General features: G+C 39.1%; 1 protein-coding gene across 9 annotated transcripts in view; it reads left to right on the top strand.

Moving 5' to 3' along the window:
- r3hdm2 (R3H domain containing 2) overlaps positions 1 to 13235 on the top strand; it is a 74324-nt gene that overhangs the window by 36996 nt on the left and 24093 nt on the right. For 4 of the 9 annotated variants that reach the window (XM_083938369.1, XM_083938365.1, XM_083938368.1 and 1 more), the window contains exons 3-15: positions 10 to 144; positions 633 to 792; positions 935 to 1163; positions 3487 to 3528; positions 5323 to 5409; positions 5593 to 5716; positions 7166 to 7244; positions 8180 to 8239; positions 8870 to 9010; positions 9272 to 9380; positions 11230 to 11325; positions 12117 to 12166; positions 12792 to 12845. In XM_083938369.1, the coding sequence (XP_083794495.1) occupies positions 1005 to 1163; positions 3487 to 3528; positions 5323 to 5409; positions 5593 to 5716; positions 7166 to 7244; positions 8180 to 8239; positions 8870 to 9010; positions 9272 to 9380; positions 11230 to 11325; positions 12117 to 12166; positions 12792 to 12845 (1001 nt within the window). In that variant the 5' untranslated portion in view covers positions 10 to 144; positions 633 to 792; positions 935 to 1004. The remainder of the gene's footprint in view (positions 1 to 9; positions 145 to 632; positions 793 to 934; positions 1164 to 3486; positions 3529 to 5322; positions 5410 to 5592; positions 5717 to 7165; positions 7245 to 8179; positions 8240 to 8869; positions 9011 to 9271; positions 9381 to 11229; positions 11326 to 12116; positions 12167 to 12791; positions 12846 to 13235) is intronic. The other 5 variants (XM_083938370.1, XM_083938366.1, XM_083938363.1 and 2 more) reach the window with 4 other exon arrangements.

Here is a 13235-nt window from a genome sequence, read left to right as displayed (position 1 = left end):
GTTGTCCAGGGCTCCTGACTGAAGGACAGACCATGCTGCTGCACTGAGCCAGAGGGAGAGAAAAGAGCGGCCCGCTGAGTTGGTGTGTCCCTTCCCCTTGTCTGGCTGGCTAGCTGCTGCCTCTGATCAGTTCACCTGATCACTGTAAATATTGCTTTTTTAGTTGTGCATGTTGATATTCTATTGAGGTTGTTCAACTAAAGATGTGTCCCTTTTCCTACTTTCTACCAGCCTACTTCCTACACCCTTGCTCGGATTCCACCCATTTTATTTCATTTAATTTCGATCTCGACATACATTTACAGCTAACTCTAAAATGCTGAGGCACATAAAAGAATATAGTTAAATAAAAACAACATTGTTGGGTTTGTTTTTTTCCTTTCAGGTCCTTATTCAGTTCACATCACCTTACACCAACCTGCCGTTATCTCAAACTGAATGGAAAAAGTACAGTTTATTTTATGGTATCTGTTTAGATTAACCTGTTTACGTGGGTTTTTGTCTCCTGTTCTGAACATATATTAAGACCAAACCAGTTGAAAGGGTTGATACTTAACTACAATGACCGGTCATTTAACTAACTCAGTAAATTTGTTCAATTTTTGCATTTTTTCTGTGTTGTGTCCTCCCAGCCCCACCCTGAAGGCTAAGGCTTGCTATGGACTGCGCTTTGCCCCCTGCTGCAGCCCAGCCCAGTACACTACCTTAGTGGGTTCCCCTCATCTTTCTGTGTGTGGTTCCCACCCAGACTCACTTTTCCAGAGTCCAGCAGAGATCTGGTACCACCTACAGGTAGATGGTGTAGTAGTACACTAATAGTCTCTTTCTCTCTGCTTACCCTTTGGTCATTCATTGCCATAATCTTTAAAGCCTTTTGGTGTCTAAATATTCCAGAGCCTTCAATTCTCCTCTCTTTTCTCTTACCTCTTTTCAGCCACTCCTGGGTTCTCCACCCAACCCCCTCCCCAACTCCCACCCTCTCCCCCTCCCCCTCCCCTAAGAAGATGTCAGTGAGCCTGACAACAGACATCCAGCAGGAGGGAGAGAGTGGGCCACTCATTGAGCCCTGCAGTAGAGGCAAGACCTCCCCTCAACCACAGGGCACCAAGGAAGGGACAGGAGAAGGCCTGGAGCCTGAGGATAGCTCCCCACAGGATGCACAGGTGGGAGGACTGCTATTGAAAAGTGCTAGTTGCCATTATAAGGTCATTACGTTGTGTATGAAAACAATAGATTTATTTAATATTTTAATAAAATCAATTCAAGGCATGGAATTAATGTAGTTACATGCTCTGCAAGAGCCCGACTACAGCCAAACCAGCATTTTTATTCAGCTGGTCATAAGTGTATCTCTTTTAAGCCATATTTCAAGAGTTTTACAGAGGATCGGCTATAAAAAATGTACATGCATATCTATTTCTTTTCTTACATTGTTTTAGACAGATTTTGGCTTTGATTATTTTAGATACAAGGACACACTCCTATAGAAATCGGCAGCTGTCACAGTGAAATCTGTAGAAGTAACCCCAGTTATGATTAAATTTTGGCATTTATATGTGGTAAAGAAAGACTTGGCATTTAAAAGTTTATTCATTTTCACCCCTATCCTAAACATGCGGTCACCTATCTGAGCAGCGTAGGTGCGTGCAAACTTTGGAAGGGCTGTTCACATGACATTTTGTAAATATACACGACTATTACTGTGGCAGCAACTCACATTTACCTATTGTACTGTACTATTTTAATTCATAGTCTCTGTCTATATCATACACATCCATTTAACATTTAATGTGCAAAGTGAGCTTGGAAAACTAACATTTCAGAATTACGGGTATACTGGTAGCAGTCTCTTTACAAATACACTGGAGATCAAAATTAGTATGAGGTATTAATACTTGATTTATTCAGAAATATATATTTTTTAATGTCCAGAATTTGATAGATTATCCACTATCTATACCACTGCAGTCCTAGCATGTTTTTTTTAAATAACCAAGGCACTTTAACAAAAACCTTTATTTTGTGAAAAAGACATTGATCAAAATTAGAGAACAATAACCGTTGTGTCAGAGAAGAAGATTTAGACAATGTTTTTAAGGCTATAAGGTTAAAAAATGAATAGGAAGTGTAGAGATCCTTGCTTTTAAATGACTTCAGCACATCTGCGCCCACAGGACATCACTAGTTTCTCACACTGCTCTGGTTTGATCTTGGTCCATTCTTCTTCAGTCTCTTTCTCAGTTCTGTAACTGTAGTGGGTTTCTTAGCCCACTTAGGATTTTCCGGAGATTCTCTATGGGGTTTAGATCTGGACTCTGAGCTGGCCATTTCATTGTTTCAATATTCTTAACTTCAAGGAACTGCGTAACCTGTTTTGCAGTTTAACAGGGGGCATTGTCTTTCATGAAAATTGCAGCTGACTGGGAGACAATTGCAGTGAAGGTATTGCATGTTGCTGAAGGAGGTTCACATAAACATTTGCATTCACCCTGCCATGTAGCTGAACAAGAAGCCCAACTCCTCCTGCAGAACATCCCCCAAATCGTGATGCTTCCTCCTCCAAATTTAACTGATTTCTTTACACACTTTGGGTTCAGTCTTTTCCCAGTCCTAGGCCGGACATAATGTTTCCCATCAGACACAAATACATTGAATCTACTCTCATCACTGAAGTCACTCTGGACCAGTTCTCCTCTGTCCACACAACATGCTCCTCAGCAAAGGCAAATCTAGCCTTTTTATTCTGCTGATGAGAGGTTTGGTCACTGCAGAGTGGGCTTTCAGTCCAAAAAGTCTTAAATGGTGAGACACAGAGACAGATCCTTGCCTTGTTCAGAACTGAACCGGTGAGCAACTCCAGCAGTGTTGAACTGATTCCCCGTTGAGAGTCTTCTCATAATCCTGTCCTCTGGTGCACTTGTTTTACATGGACGACGGGCCTTTTCAGGGGACCTAAATTTATCTGTGTCTTTTGTAAAGTTTCAATATTCTTGAAATCACAGACTGAACGCCCAACCTCTCTCTGATGGCTGAGATGGCCTTCATCTGGACAACCTGCTGTCTCAGGGTTTCAGTCACCTTAGAGCAGCTCGCCATTTTGCAAAGTAACCAGGAGAGCTGCAGATAAATAGGGTGTGTCCAACAATTATGTAAATTGTCACCAAGTACCAGATTAACACCAATAACTGGGAGGTATCTGAAAGTGTTCCCTAATTTGTTTCCCTAAGTGCTTTTGTTATTTAAAAAAACATGCCAGTTCAGCAGTGGTATAGCCACAGCGGATATTCCAATTCTGCAACAGTAAAAAATAACAATATTTCAGAATAAATCAAGTATTAATAACTTTTTCTCTAATTTTGATCTCCAGTGTATGTGTATCTGTATCTAATCCGAATTAAATAGTTGAATATGTGCCGCGTGAATTGTGTATTTAATGTTCACCTTTTTATTAAGACTTTATATTAAAAAAAACAAAATCTCTTGCAGAAACGGGCTCCTAATCACAGCCATGGCAGGAAAAGGGCCAAGGTAAGTAATTTGTGGTAATTATTTGCCTCTTCTTTAACAAAAAAACTAGATTCTTTCTAAAAGTCAGCCCAATATCTTGGTAATCCTGCTGGTTTGAAATTTTTGGGTTAAAGCCATTTTTTTAAATGAAAGTTTTTTTATATATCTATTATTAAATTCAATTTTTTTTTTTTAAATCCTTAAAGTAAGCACAGTTTTAACAAAATGTGTCAAACTTAAATTGTAGGTGTACAGAGCTATGAGCCTTTTATAATCATATCATTAGCATCCGCTCCTTGATCATTGTCTTATGTTATTGTTACTTGATCTTAAATAAAGCAAACACTAATAATAGAATTCATAAACTGTAGTTCTCCTAAAGTGAACTTACCTTACTCATAACTTGGTGATATGTGTGCATCTTTAAAAATGGGAAGGCAGTGTTTGGTCATACTTGGACATGGGAGTTCAATCCTGTCCCTGTGGGTTTTGAGAGTGTCTTACAAATGTGACAACTCTTGCTTAACCTGTTCCTAATAAAGCCTCCAGTAGAAGGGATTAGATCAAACTAGTGTATTCAGTCAGAACCTTTTGAAGTTGGATCTCCCTTGTTTCATATCTGCAAAGTTACAGTTTCCAAATTGGAAATGTTCTGTTGAAGCTCTGTGTGATTCAATATCTGCTTTCAGCTCCTCCATTCCTCAGAGGACTTAAGAGATGTTCCGGTACCAAGTTTTCCTCGATACCTGAACTTGCGCATTGGTACCAATACCAGTAATATAAAAACATTTAAAAATAGCTGATCAGAGTCCGTTCAGTCAACTCTGAGTAGGTTGGACCTGATAGAAGCTTGTCCACTGTGAACATAAAATACATCATCATTGGAGCTCTGATACTACAATTTACCATGGCAACAGGTAAATAAAAGGCAGAGCCTCCATTTTAATCCAGTGGATGGTGAGATATTATTGCTGTATATGCAAGACTGTCACTTGAAAAGGCAGTGAGGTTAAAACACAGTAGATTTACTATTAAGACTTATAGTGCTTCAACAGATTACAAATATGCAACACACATTTTAGTGGAACTGCTCAAACTAATTGAAAGTCTTCTGTGTGCACAGAAACACAGCGTTATACTGTAAAAAAGAACATACAAAGGTTTTATTCCTAGCAGAGGGTGACTTATACTATGTAATATTTGAGGGGCAAAACCCACTGTTCAAAGAAATGACTAGGCGAGTAAAAAGTGTTAACTTTAGATCCTGAGTAACAAACTAATGTCCAACCACGGTTTTGATTCTGACATACAGTAAACCTCCTCTAATTGCTGCTTTTCAATACATGCTTTGATATGGACTGAAACAATGAGGAAAAGAAACGATGTGTCTGTTCTCTAAGAGGGAGGAGACATAGATAAACTCAGGGTTTAATGAAGAAAACCTGCCAGCAAACAGGCTGAGTTCAGTCAGTTACCATAGTCACTGACCCAGATTTTAAGTTACCTCTCTGTCTTGAACAGCTTATCCACAGTGTCCATCTCAGGGTGAAAAATGAAGTTATTAATTAAATAAATAATAATTTATCCTGTTTTCTGAAAACAGGGCATGTTCTTAATCAGCAGCTAATTTACGTTCTCTCCCCATTTTTTTCTTAACTTCATATTACTAGTTGTTTTTGACCCTGTTTACTAGAAACTACTATGATTAATGTCATCTTACAGCAGGGGACTTTTAAACTGATCTGCTACATTTAAAATCCCTAAAAAACCAAATTAATTAGCCTCACAGATAATATATGTGTGATTCTGTTTCAGTCTAATGCCAAACTGAAGCTGGTACGGAGTCTGGCAGTGTGTGAGGAGTCCTCTGGTCCGTTCTCCAATGATGGACCTCCAGAATCGGTACTGTTCTTGTCTATAACCCCTAACCTCTCACAATAACCTATGTCCATACCTGCAATCATCTTAGCCTGCAATTTATTGTATACAACTACAGTCTGTGCAGGATTAGTAATACTTAATAGACACATTTAGAATTCAAAATTTTGCCATCTTTTCTCATAGCAATGGAATGTGGTTTTCCAGGATATCATCCAGCTTCACATCAGCTGTCCATCAGACAAGGAAGAGGAGAAGTCCTCAAAGGACGAGTATGAAAATGAAGAGAAGGAGAAGAAAGACAAGGCACCGCGAAAGATGTTGTCACGTGGTGAGATAATTGATGACATTGCACTGGAATTTTACCTTGTGACAAAAAAAAATTGATGGATTGAAATTAAGAGGTTAAGGACTCACTCACACTGTCCATCCGTACCGTTCCCAAGCACTTTTCACGGCTAAAGTCTAGTTCGTTTGACCAGTGTGAGTGCAACTGTACCACACCTAGGTGCGGCACGCTTGCCTGCTACGGTTTTGGAAGAGGTGGGCTTTTGTAAAGCACGTTAGCATGTACGAGCACGAGCGTGCGCACGAGCACGAGGCCTACGGCGGTTCTGACGTCATTTTATGTGCGCCTGTTTGGACATAGAAAAAAGCAGGACTGACCATGCGCGGACATTTAAAACAATGGCGGCGAAAGGTTCACGTTGGTGTGATGCGGAGGTGGAGTGTTTACTGCAGATTTGGTCGGATGAAAATTCAAAAACAGTCGACAAGACGCACAAAAACTCCGAGGTCTGTGGAAAGATTTGTAAACAAAGCGACGCATCGCGATGACGTCAATCAATGCGTGTGACGTGTTACGGTGTGATGACGTATAGGCAGGATAGAAGCATTCGGCCGAGGCCCAGGTAGTGTGAGTACAAACGGGCCTGGGCTGCGGGAGGAGAGCAAGGGGGGGGACAAGTTCCCTAAAGCACGGGGCACGGTACGGATGGACAGTGTGAGTGCGCCCTAAATGCATTTTGTATCCTCAAAAATCTTAAAAACACAGAGGCACTCTCCTAAAACACGTAAGACTTAAAAACAAACATCAAGGCATCAAGCCTTAGGTCACCTCAAACCAACTCTATTTGTGTCCAGGTAGCGCTCCTTCCCAATCGTTTTTTTGCATTTTGTAGCCTGTTTTGGTACCATGCTTTTTATTCCTACACAGTACAAGATTAGAAACTCTGTCAAGTATGTGATAATAAGTTGAGCTAGTTTTTTTCCATCCATTCTTCAATTCAGTTAAAGCTAGATAATGATGTCCCACATTAGTCATTTTTAAAAGGTTTCGTAGTGTCACATCTCTTATATGTAAATGTGATGTCCACTGTATTATTAATACCCATGTCAAGCTAATTTCTCTGGAAGATTATGGGACCCCTCCCTCTTCTTTTGCTAATTACCTACCTAACTCCCTCTCTCTGATGAGGCCCTCAGGTGTCATTAGACTCTGAGCGCAGCAAAAATGAAATGGCTAGCACAACTGTCTAATGTAGTGGAAAAGGATCCACTGAAGTGTGTGTGTGCCTCTTATGTCTATCCTCCCTGAAGAACATTGAATGTCATTGCTGGTGTGTTGGGGTGCCATTTTAGGATCTATGCTTGGCAGAATTGTTTTGCTGCGTCTATCTCCCCTGCACTTGACAGAAGTGTGTCTCGTTCTCTTTACTGTACCAAACCAGTCACTCGATCTCCTCTTTCCTGCCTATTTACTTTTCCTTCTCTCTGTTAGACTCCAGTCAGGAATACACTGACTCCACGGGCATTGATGTTCATGAGTTTCTGGTCAACACACTGAAAAATAATCCCAGGTATGAGATTGTCATCAACAGTTCACTAATAGCTGTAACAACAGGAGTACAACAGAAAATGAACAGAAAAATGAAAAAGAATTAGATGGAATAGATCTGGTAACTTATATTTATTTATTTGGTCCTTTAAGTATTTGTTTATACATGGCAGAACCAAAATATAATTGATCCTTGCCTATTACAATGGTAGATTTCTGATAATCTTTTATCCACTATCTTGAATTAACTTTCATTGCATACTTCATTAGGTACTCATTAAGTGAAAGTGATAGTTTTTATGTTTTTGAAGTTTGGTTGTATTATTAGTAATACACTGACTGATCAATAAGTACCTCCTACAACCCCACTTCAAAACAGCCGAAATATCCCTTTAAGTAAGTAACAAAATAAGGTTCAAGACAAGCATGCACAAAAAACACCTGCACCTTCATCTCTCAGTTTTCATAAAGCAAAAAGGTCCCCAACTTCTTAACATTGTAGTTCCATAGTGTGTAATATAAATTGTAACATTCACTGACTAGCAAAATACCTGATAATTCTTGAAGCACCATGTAATGCAGTGTTATAGGGAAACAATAAAAATTGCAGTATTATGTTTGTCTTACGGTCGTAGGGCTAATATTTGGTTAGCAGCCGAGTCCATGCGTTTATTGCTGAATCCTCTGGAGTCTGTAGATAAATTGTGACAATAAAATGTCCTATATTCCCCCAAAATGACAACATGATTGTACCCAGTTGTTTAAAGAAGGTCTGATTTAAAACACAAACATTTTTAGAAGGATTGCCATTGTAATAGAAGTTATACAAGCATCATTGGAAGTATTTATTGCCATACATCATACCTTTGATGTTCGGTTGGTATGCTCTCGCCACTAACACCTCCCCCCACCTTCTGATCTCTCTCCCTCCCTCTCTTTCCCCCTCTGGCCCATAAGGGATCGAATGATGCTGCTCAAACTAGAACAAGATATCCTGGAGTTCATTAATGATGACAAGTAAGCCATGTTCTTCATAACTGCTCTCTTGTATTTAAATTTAGCCCATTTATACCCATTCCTTTTTATTTATAGATTGCTGAGGTAATGAGATAAATATTGCAAGTAGTAGATGCTTTTTATGGGGTTTGTGCTGACAGTGTTTCTCGCCAAGGCCTCTGTGTTCCCCTGTAACCAGAACAGTGTTATGTTACTAAGTTTAATGATTTTAAATCTGTCTGAACACAGTAAACCACTGTGTGCTCAATAGAGCCAAATTAATTGTTACCAAAGTGGGACATCGTGTTTACCAAACACTAAAACAACCAACATTTTTTTAAAGAGGATAATTCTTGTGGGAAACAAAGCAACAGAAGGTACTACAGGAGCTACAAAACTTAGGTGATTGAAGTTTTTACCACTGTCCTTTAGAAATATATCTACATACAAAGACACCCTGGTGTTTTGCACAATCTTTTTAGGATGCAAATCCATTTCTCATTTTTTCATCAAACAAACATAAGAGGGTTATGTTCAGAGATACACACAAGGATAGACAGGATAGATAGATAAGATAATAAAAAAAAGAATTTAGCAATTAATTGCAGTGTTGTAATGACATATTTTACTTTTTCTTTGTGTCCCATGCAGTAACCAGTACAAGAAGTTTCCTCAGATGACGTCTTATCACCGTATGTTGCTGCACCGTGTGGCTGCTTACTTTGGCATGGACCACAATGTGGATCAGACAGGCAAGGCTGTCATCATCAACAAAACGGGCAACACACGCATGTGAGTGTAGTTTTTAACGTTTTTTTTTTAATATGCATTTATGGTTTATTTAATAGGGACAGATACAATATACATAGACAGCCTGAAAACAGTTATCCAATGCAAGCATGAAACTCAGAAGTGGTCGAACATTTGGAAATACTGACATTGTCACGTTCACTGTGGAACTGCTTTTAAATGTGCCACTTTTTGCTGTAACCTAGCGTATATTATGTTGAGCATAATATGTTAAAAAGCATGCTGTTTGTACTTTTTACACAGCCCGGAACAAAGGTTCTCAGAACACATCAAGGATGAACGTAACATGGACTTCCAGAAGAAATTCATCCTTAAAAGAGATGATGCAAGCATGGACAAGGATGATAATCAGGTAAAATGCACAACATGTCTGTTTATATTTTTGTTATTTATTTTTTTCATTTGTCTTCAAAACTCCTGCAACATTACAGTATAAAACATACTTCTCAAATGGTAGTCTGCATGTAACGAAGTACACAAACAGAAAGTAAAACAAAACAATCATAAACTGAAGACAAACACAACAGCACAGCATGATAGGTCAAATCACCTCCCCACAACACACAGCACCCCACATGATCTACATTTAGTTTATTGCACATTACTATTAAATGATCTCCATCCTGAATAAATCTCAGGAAGCTGCCCCACATTTCAGTAAAATACGACTTGAAATTGTGTTAACTACAGTATATAATAATAAAATAAAAAGAAATAAATAATTGCCCCCCCAGGGATTATTAAAGCATGTCTGATTCTGATTCTGATATAAGGATAGGGACAGAGTAGTGGGGATGTGATGACACAGGACTGTTCCTGATCAGATTAAAGAAAGCAATGTCTACGTTTGATGCCAACTGAGCTGTGAACACTCTCAGATTTCTGGTGGGGAGATCCCAGACAATCTTGGCATCTGTAAATAGGAGCAGTACGTTTGTGCTTAAGCATCATGTTGACCTGGCCATGTGTTAATAATTTAAAAGACCTCTTTCATTATTTCAAATAAAGAGCGTAAGATCATGCGGAACAGTGATTACCTTACATTATTGTTATAGTTTTAGAGTTGGCAGGTGGGTGTGAAACAGCATCCATTCCAACAGAGATGAAAATTGGCATGTGAAAGCAGGTGTAATAATCTGTAAGACTTGAGGTGGTATCTCAGTCCCCACTTTTGAGCTGTGTTTAAGTCCAAATCATAGACTGTATATAAAGATGGATGGCTTGATAGCTCCCCAAAAGTGAAACCAAAGCATCTTGATTGCCCCCCTGATGGTTGGCGGCAGTATAGGCCATAAATCCCGCCCTATCCATGTCAGCAGATGGGTCATTGGTCAATTTAGCTATTAGTTAGTACAGAAGCTCAAAAAATAGATTTAGGCAACCCTAGAGATGACGTGATACCACTTTTTCCTTTCCAACACAAACCGCACCAACACTAGTGTACTAAACTATTAATGGGCCGTTTGTATGCAGTAACTCGCAAAACGACACAGTTTTCAATTTGTGATGCATTTAATATCTCCTCCATTGCTGCTGATTCCCTGCGTATGAGCCAAAACACTGTTTAGCCTGGAGCTGCACTTTTTGCGTTGCAAATGTTGACTTAATCCACTTTGCAGTCAGACTTAGTAATGACACAACATGCACATTTAAGCTCTTAATGTTTTCTCTAAAACTCAAATCTGCAATATTTATTTGTTTTAAAAGGAAGTCAATGGCTTACTTGTACAGATGTCGAACAGTAGTTTATGAGGGTTTTCAGTTAAGCATCCCACGTTTTCAACCACCGAAACAGTTGAGAAGAATGAAGAATTACGTACAAAACTTGCTTTGTTGTTGTCTGAACCAAGTTTGTTACATTCCTTCCAACAATGTTTGTTTGAAGCAATCGCACTTTTCTTTGGCCCCTAATGCTTGTGCATCTTTGTCATTATCCTTTATTCTATCACATTTGTGGTGTTAAAACTTCCCACGCTTATTCCGCCCCTCAAACACTCTCACAGTTTTCGTTCTGCTGTTTTGTTTTGATGGCAAGCAGCTGCTCTTCCTCGCATGCTACTGTTGGTATCATGTGACTTGTTGCTGTTTATCTTTACAGCATATCACACTCAGTGCAGCTACACACAAATTTAAACATATATTTGTGATTATTGCATATTAAATGGTCATTTTTATAATTTGACTGTTTTCCCAAATGCTAGATTCGTGTGCCGCTGCAGGACGGGAGACGTAGCAAGTCCATTGAAGAGCGAGAGGAAGAGTATCAGCGGGTACGAGACCGGATCTTTGCCCGAGAAGTAAGTATTGGACCTGGATAGGGTAACAAATACTTGGAAAGACGGATTAATATTAAATCACAATTTAACTATTGAGAAGTTTGTATTTCGTTATTTGACAGAAGCAAGAACTGCTTAATAACTGGTGCAGTGAAACGTGGTAATTTTTATTTATGAAGTTAGTGTTTTGCTTGTGACCCGTTAATACAAAGTAAACTGTACTTCATCACAGGGTTGCATGTTAGCGAGTTGTGAGCATTTAGTTCAAATATTTTTACCTTCTCTGAGCTTTTTGTGGTAGCAAGCTGTCAAAAGTATCAATTTTTTATGCTTTTTCAATACCATGTTTAAATCGATACAATATCCATATAAGATAGTAATCGGAAGTCCAGACCTTTTTAAAAAAAGCAAATCTATGATCAGAATTTCAATCCAAAGCTGCAAAGATGAAACAACAGGGGAGAAAATTAGTTGTGTTGGTATGTGTTCAGTGGCCTTTTCTGTACCAGCATACCCTATTATGTGTACCAAGGACGAAAAATTCTGCAATCACAACAACCATAGGTTGTAGGGACCTAAAGAGGTAAAACTGTATGATATTTAGCAAGAAAACAGCAAGGATTGCAGAAATGTTACAAAAAAAGTATTTCTCATGCTGGTAGTCGTCTTATGGGAACAACTGCTTTAAGCAACATGTCACATCATGAATAAAAATGATGTCATACTCGAAAACTTCTGAAAGATTAATATGAAAAATAAAACCTGTTGGTCTTAAGTACTCTTGGAGGAATGAAGCATTTCATAATGTGCAGGTTTCCTTTTTTTTACAGTCCTCTCAAAATGGATACATCAACGACAACAGGTACGATGATTCATCCTACTGGAGATTTCTAATGTGTGCAATTTACAAGACACTCCTTGCCACCTCCCACATTAAATCTACAGTTTACCATTTACAGTTAGATTTCAGTTATGTAGACCCATAAACATAACATCTTTCACAGTTTATATATTGATTATATGGACAAATCTGACCACTTGCATCAACGTAGCCCCTGCAAAAGGGTTTTCATTGCCAGGCAAATGATCAATATGTATTTGCTGATGTTTCTTTCCTGGGCCAGATATTCAAGGATTGTTTTATGCACAATTGTGAGGGATACACTAAAAGATTTGTGCCTCACACCATAGTTAAAGTCAGCCTCCATCCTTAGACAATCCTGCCATTGAGGTTAAAAGAATAGGACATAATATGCATAGACAGAGCATGAGTAAGTATGGGCTTTTCAACAGTCAAAGTTTTTGGCTTTTGTGCGTTTTCTTTTGTTTTGTTTTTCCTTTGCAGGGGTAAAAGTTCTGCACTGTGCCTACCCCCCTCCCTCCCTCCCCCCACCCCCACCCCTTATCTCATCCTCCCCTAAACCCCCTCCTATTCTCAAATCCAGTCCTGTAACCCCAGCATTTTCTCCTAATGTTAACCCCAACAGACTTTCCACTGAGGGCTACTGCTCTAGTTCTCAAAAGAGGAGGCAGATCTTTAGGTATTGAGGTGCTGCTGACCTTGGCTTGTGTGTTGCCATGTCCATTCTTTGAAAGTGGTTTGGTGATGATAGTGGTGACTTGTGGTGGTTTTTATATATTTGCTTGACGTAGTCGGCTGATTGATTGCTATTCCAGCACTGCACAGTGGGGCTTCCCATGGCCCATGCATGGCTGCTTTGTGGTTTCACTGAGGACTGATTGACCTACTTACTCATCCACCATCAACTACATTTTTTATTAGAAAGTAAATGCATCACTTGCACAGTAACCTGTTTGTTTTGTGGTTGACTTAGTCTTTTTGTTAACATGTCACTTGTTGTATAGCACGTAAAATATGTAAGCAGTACATACATGCAATAGTGCTGGTGAACTGAAAAAATGAAAATAGG

The sequence above is a fragment of the Echiichthys vipera genome (genome assembly GCF_963691815.1).
Source record: "Echiichthys vipera genome assembly, chromosome: X".
NCBI classification, from domain to species: domain Eukaryota; kingdom Metazoa; phylum Chordata; class Actinopteri; order Perciformes; family Trachinidae; genus Echiichthys; species Echiichthys vipera.
Note: the sequence above shows the minus strand (reverse complement) of the source record. Positions and strands in the feature narration are given on the sequence as shown.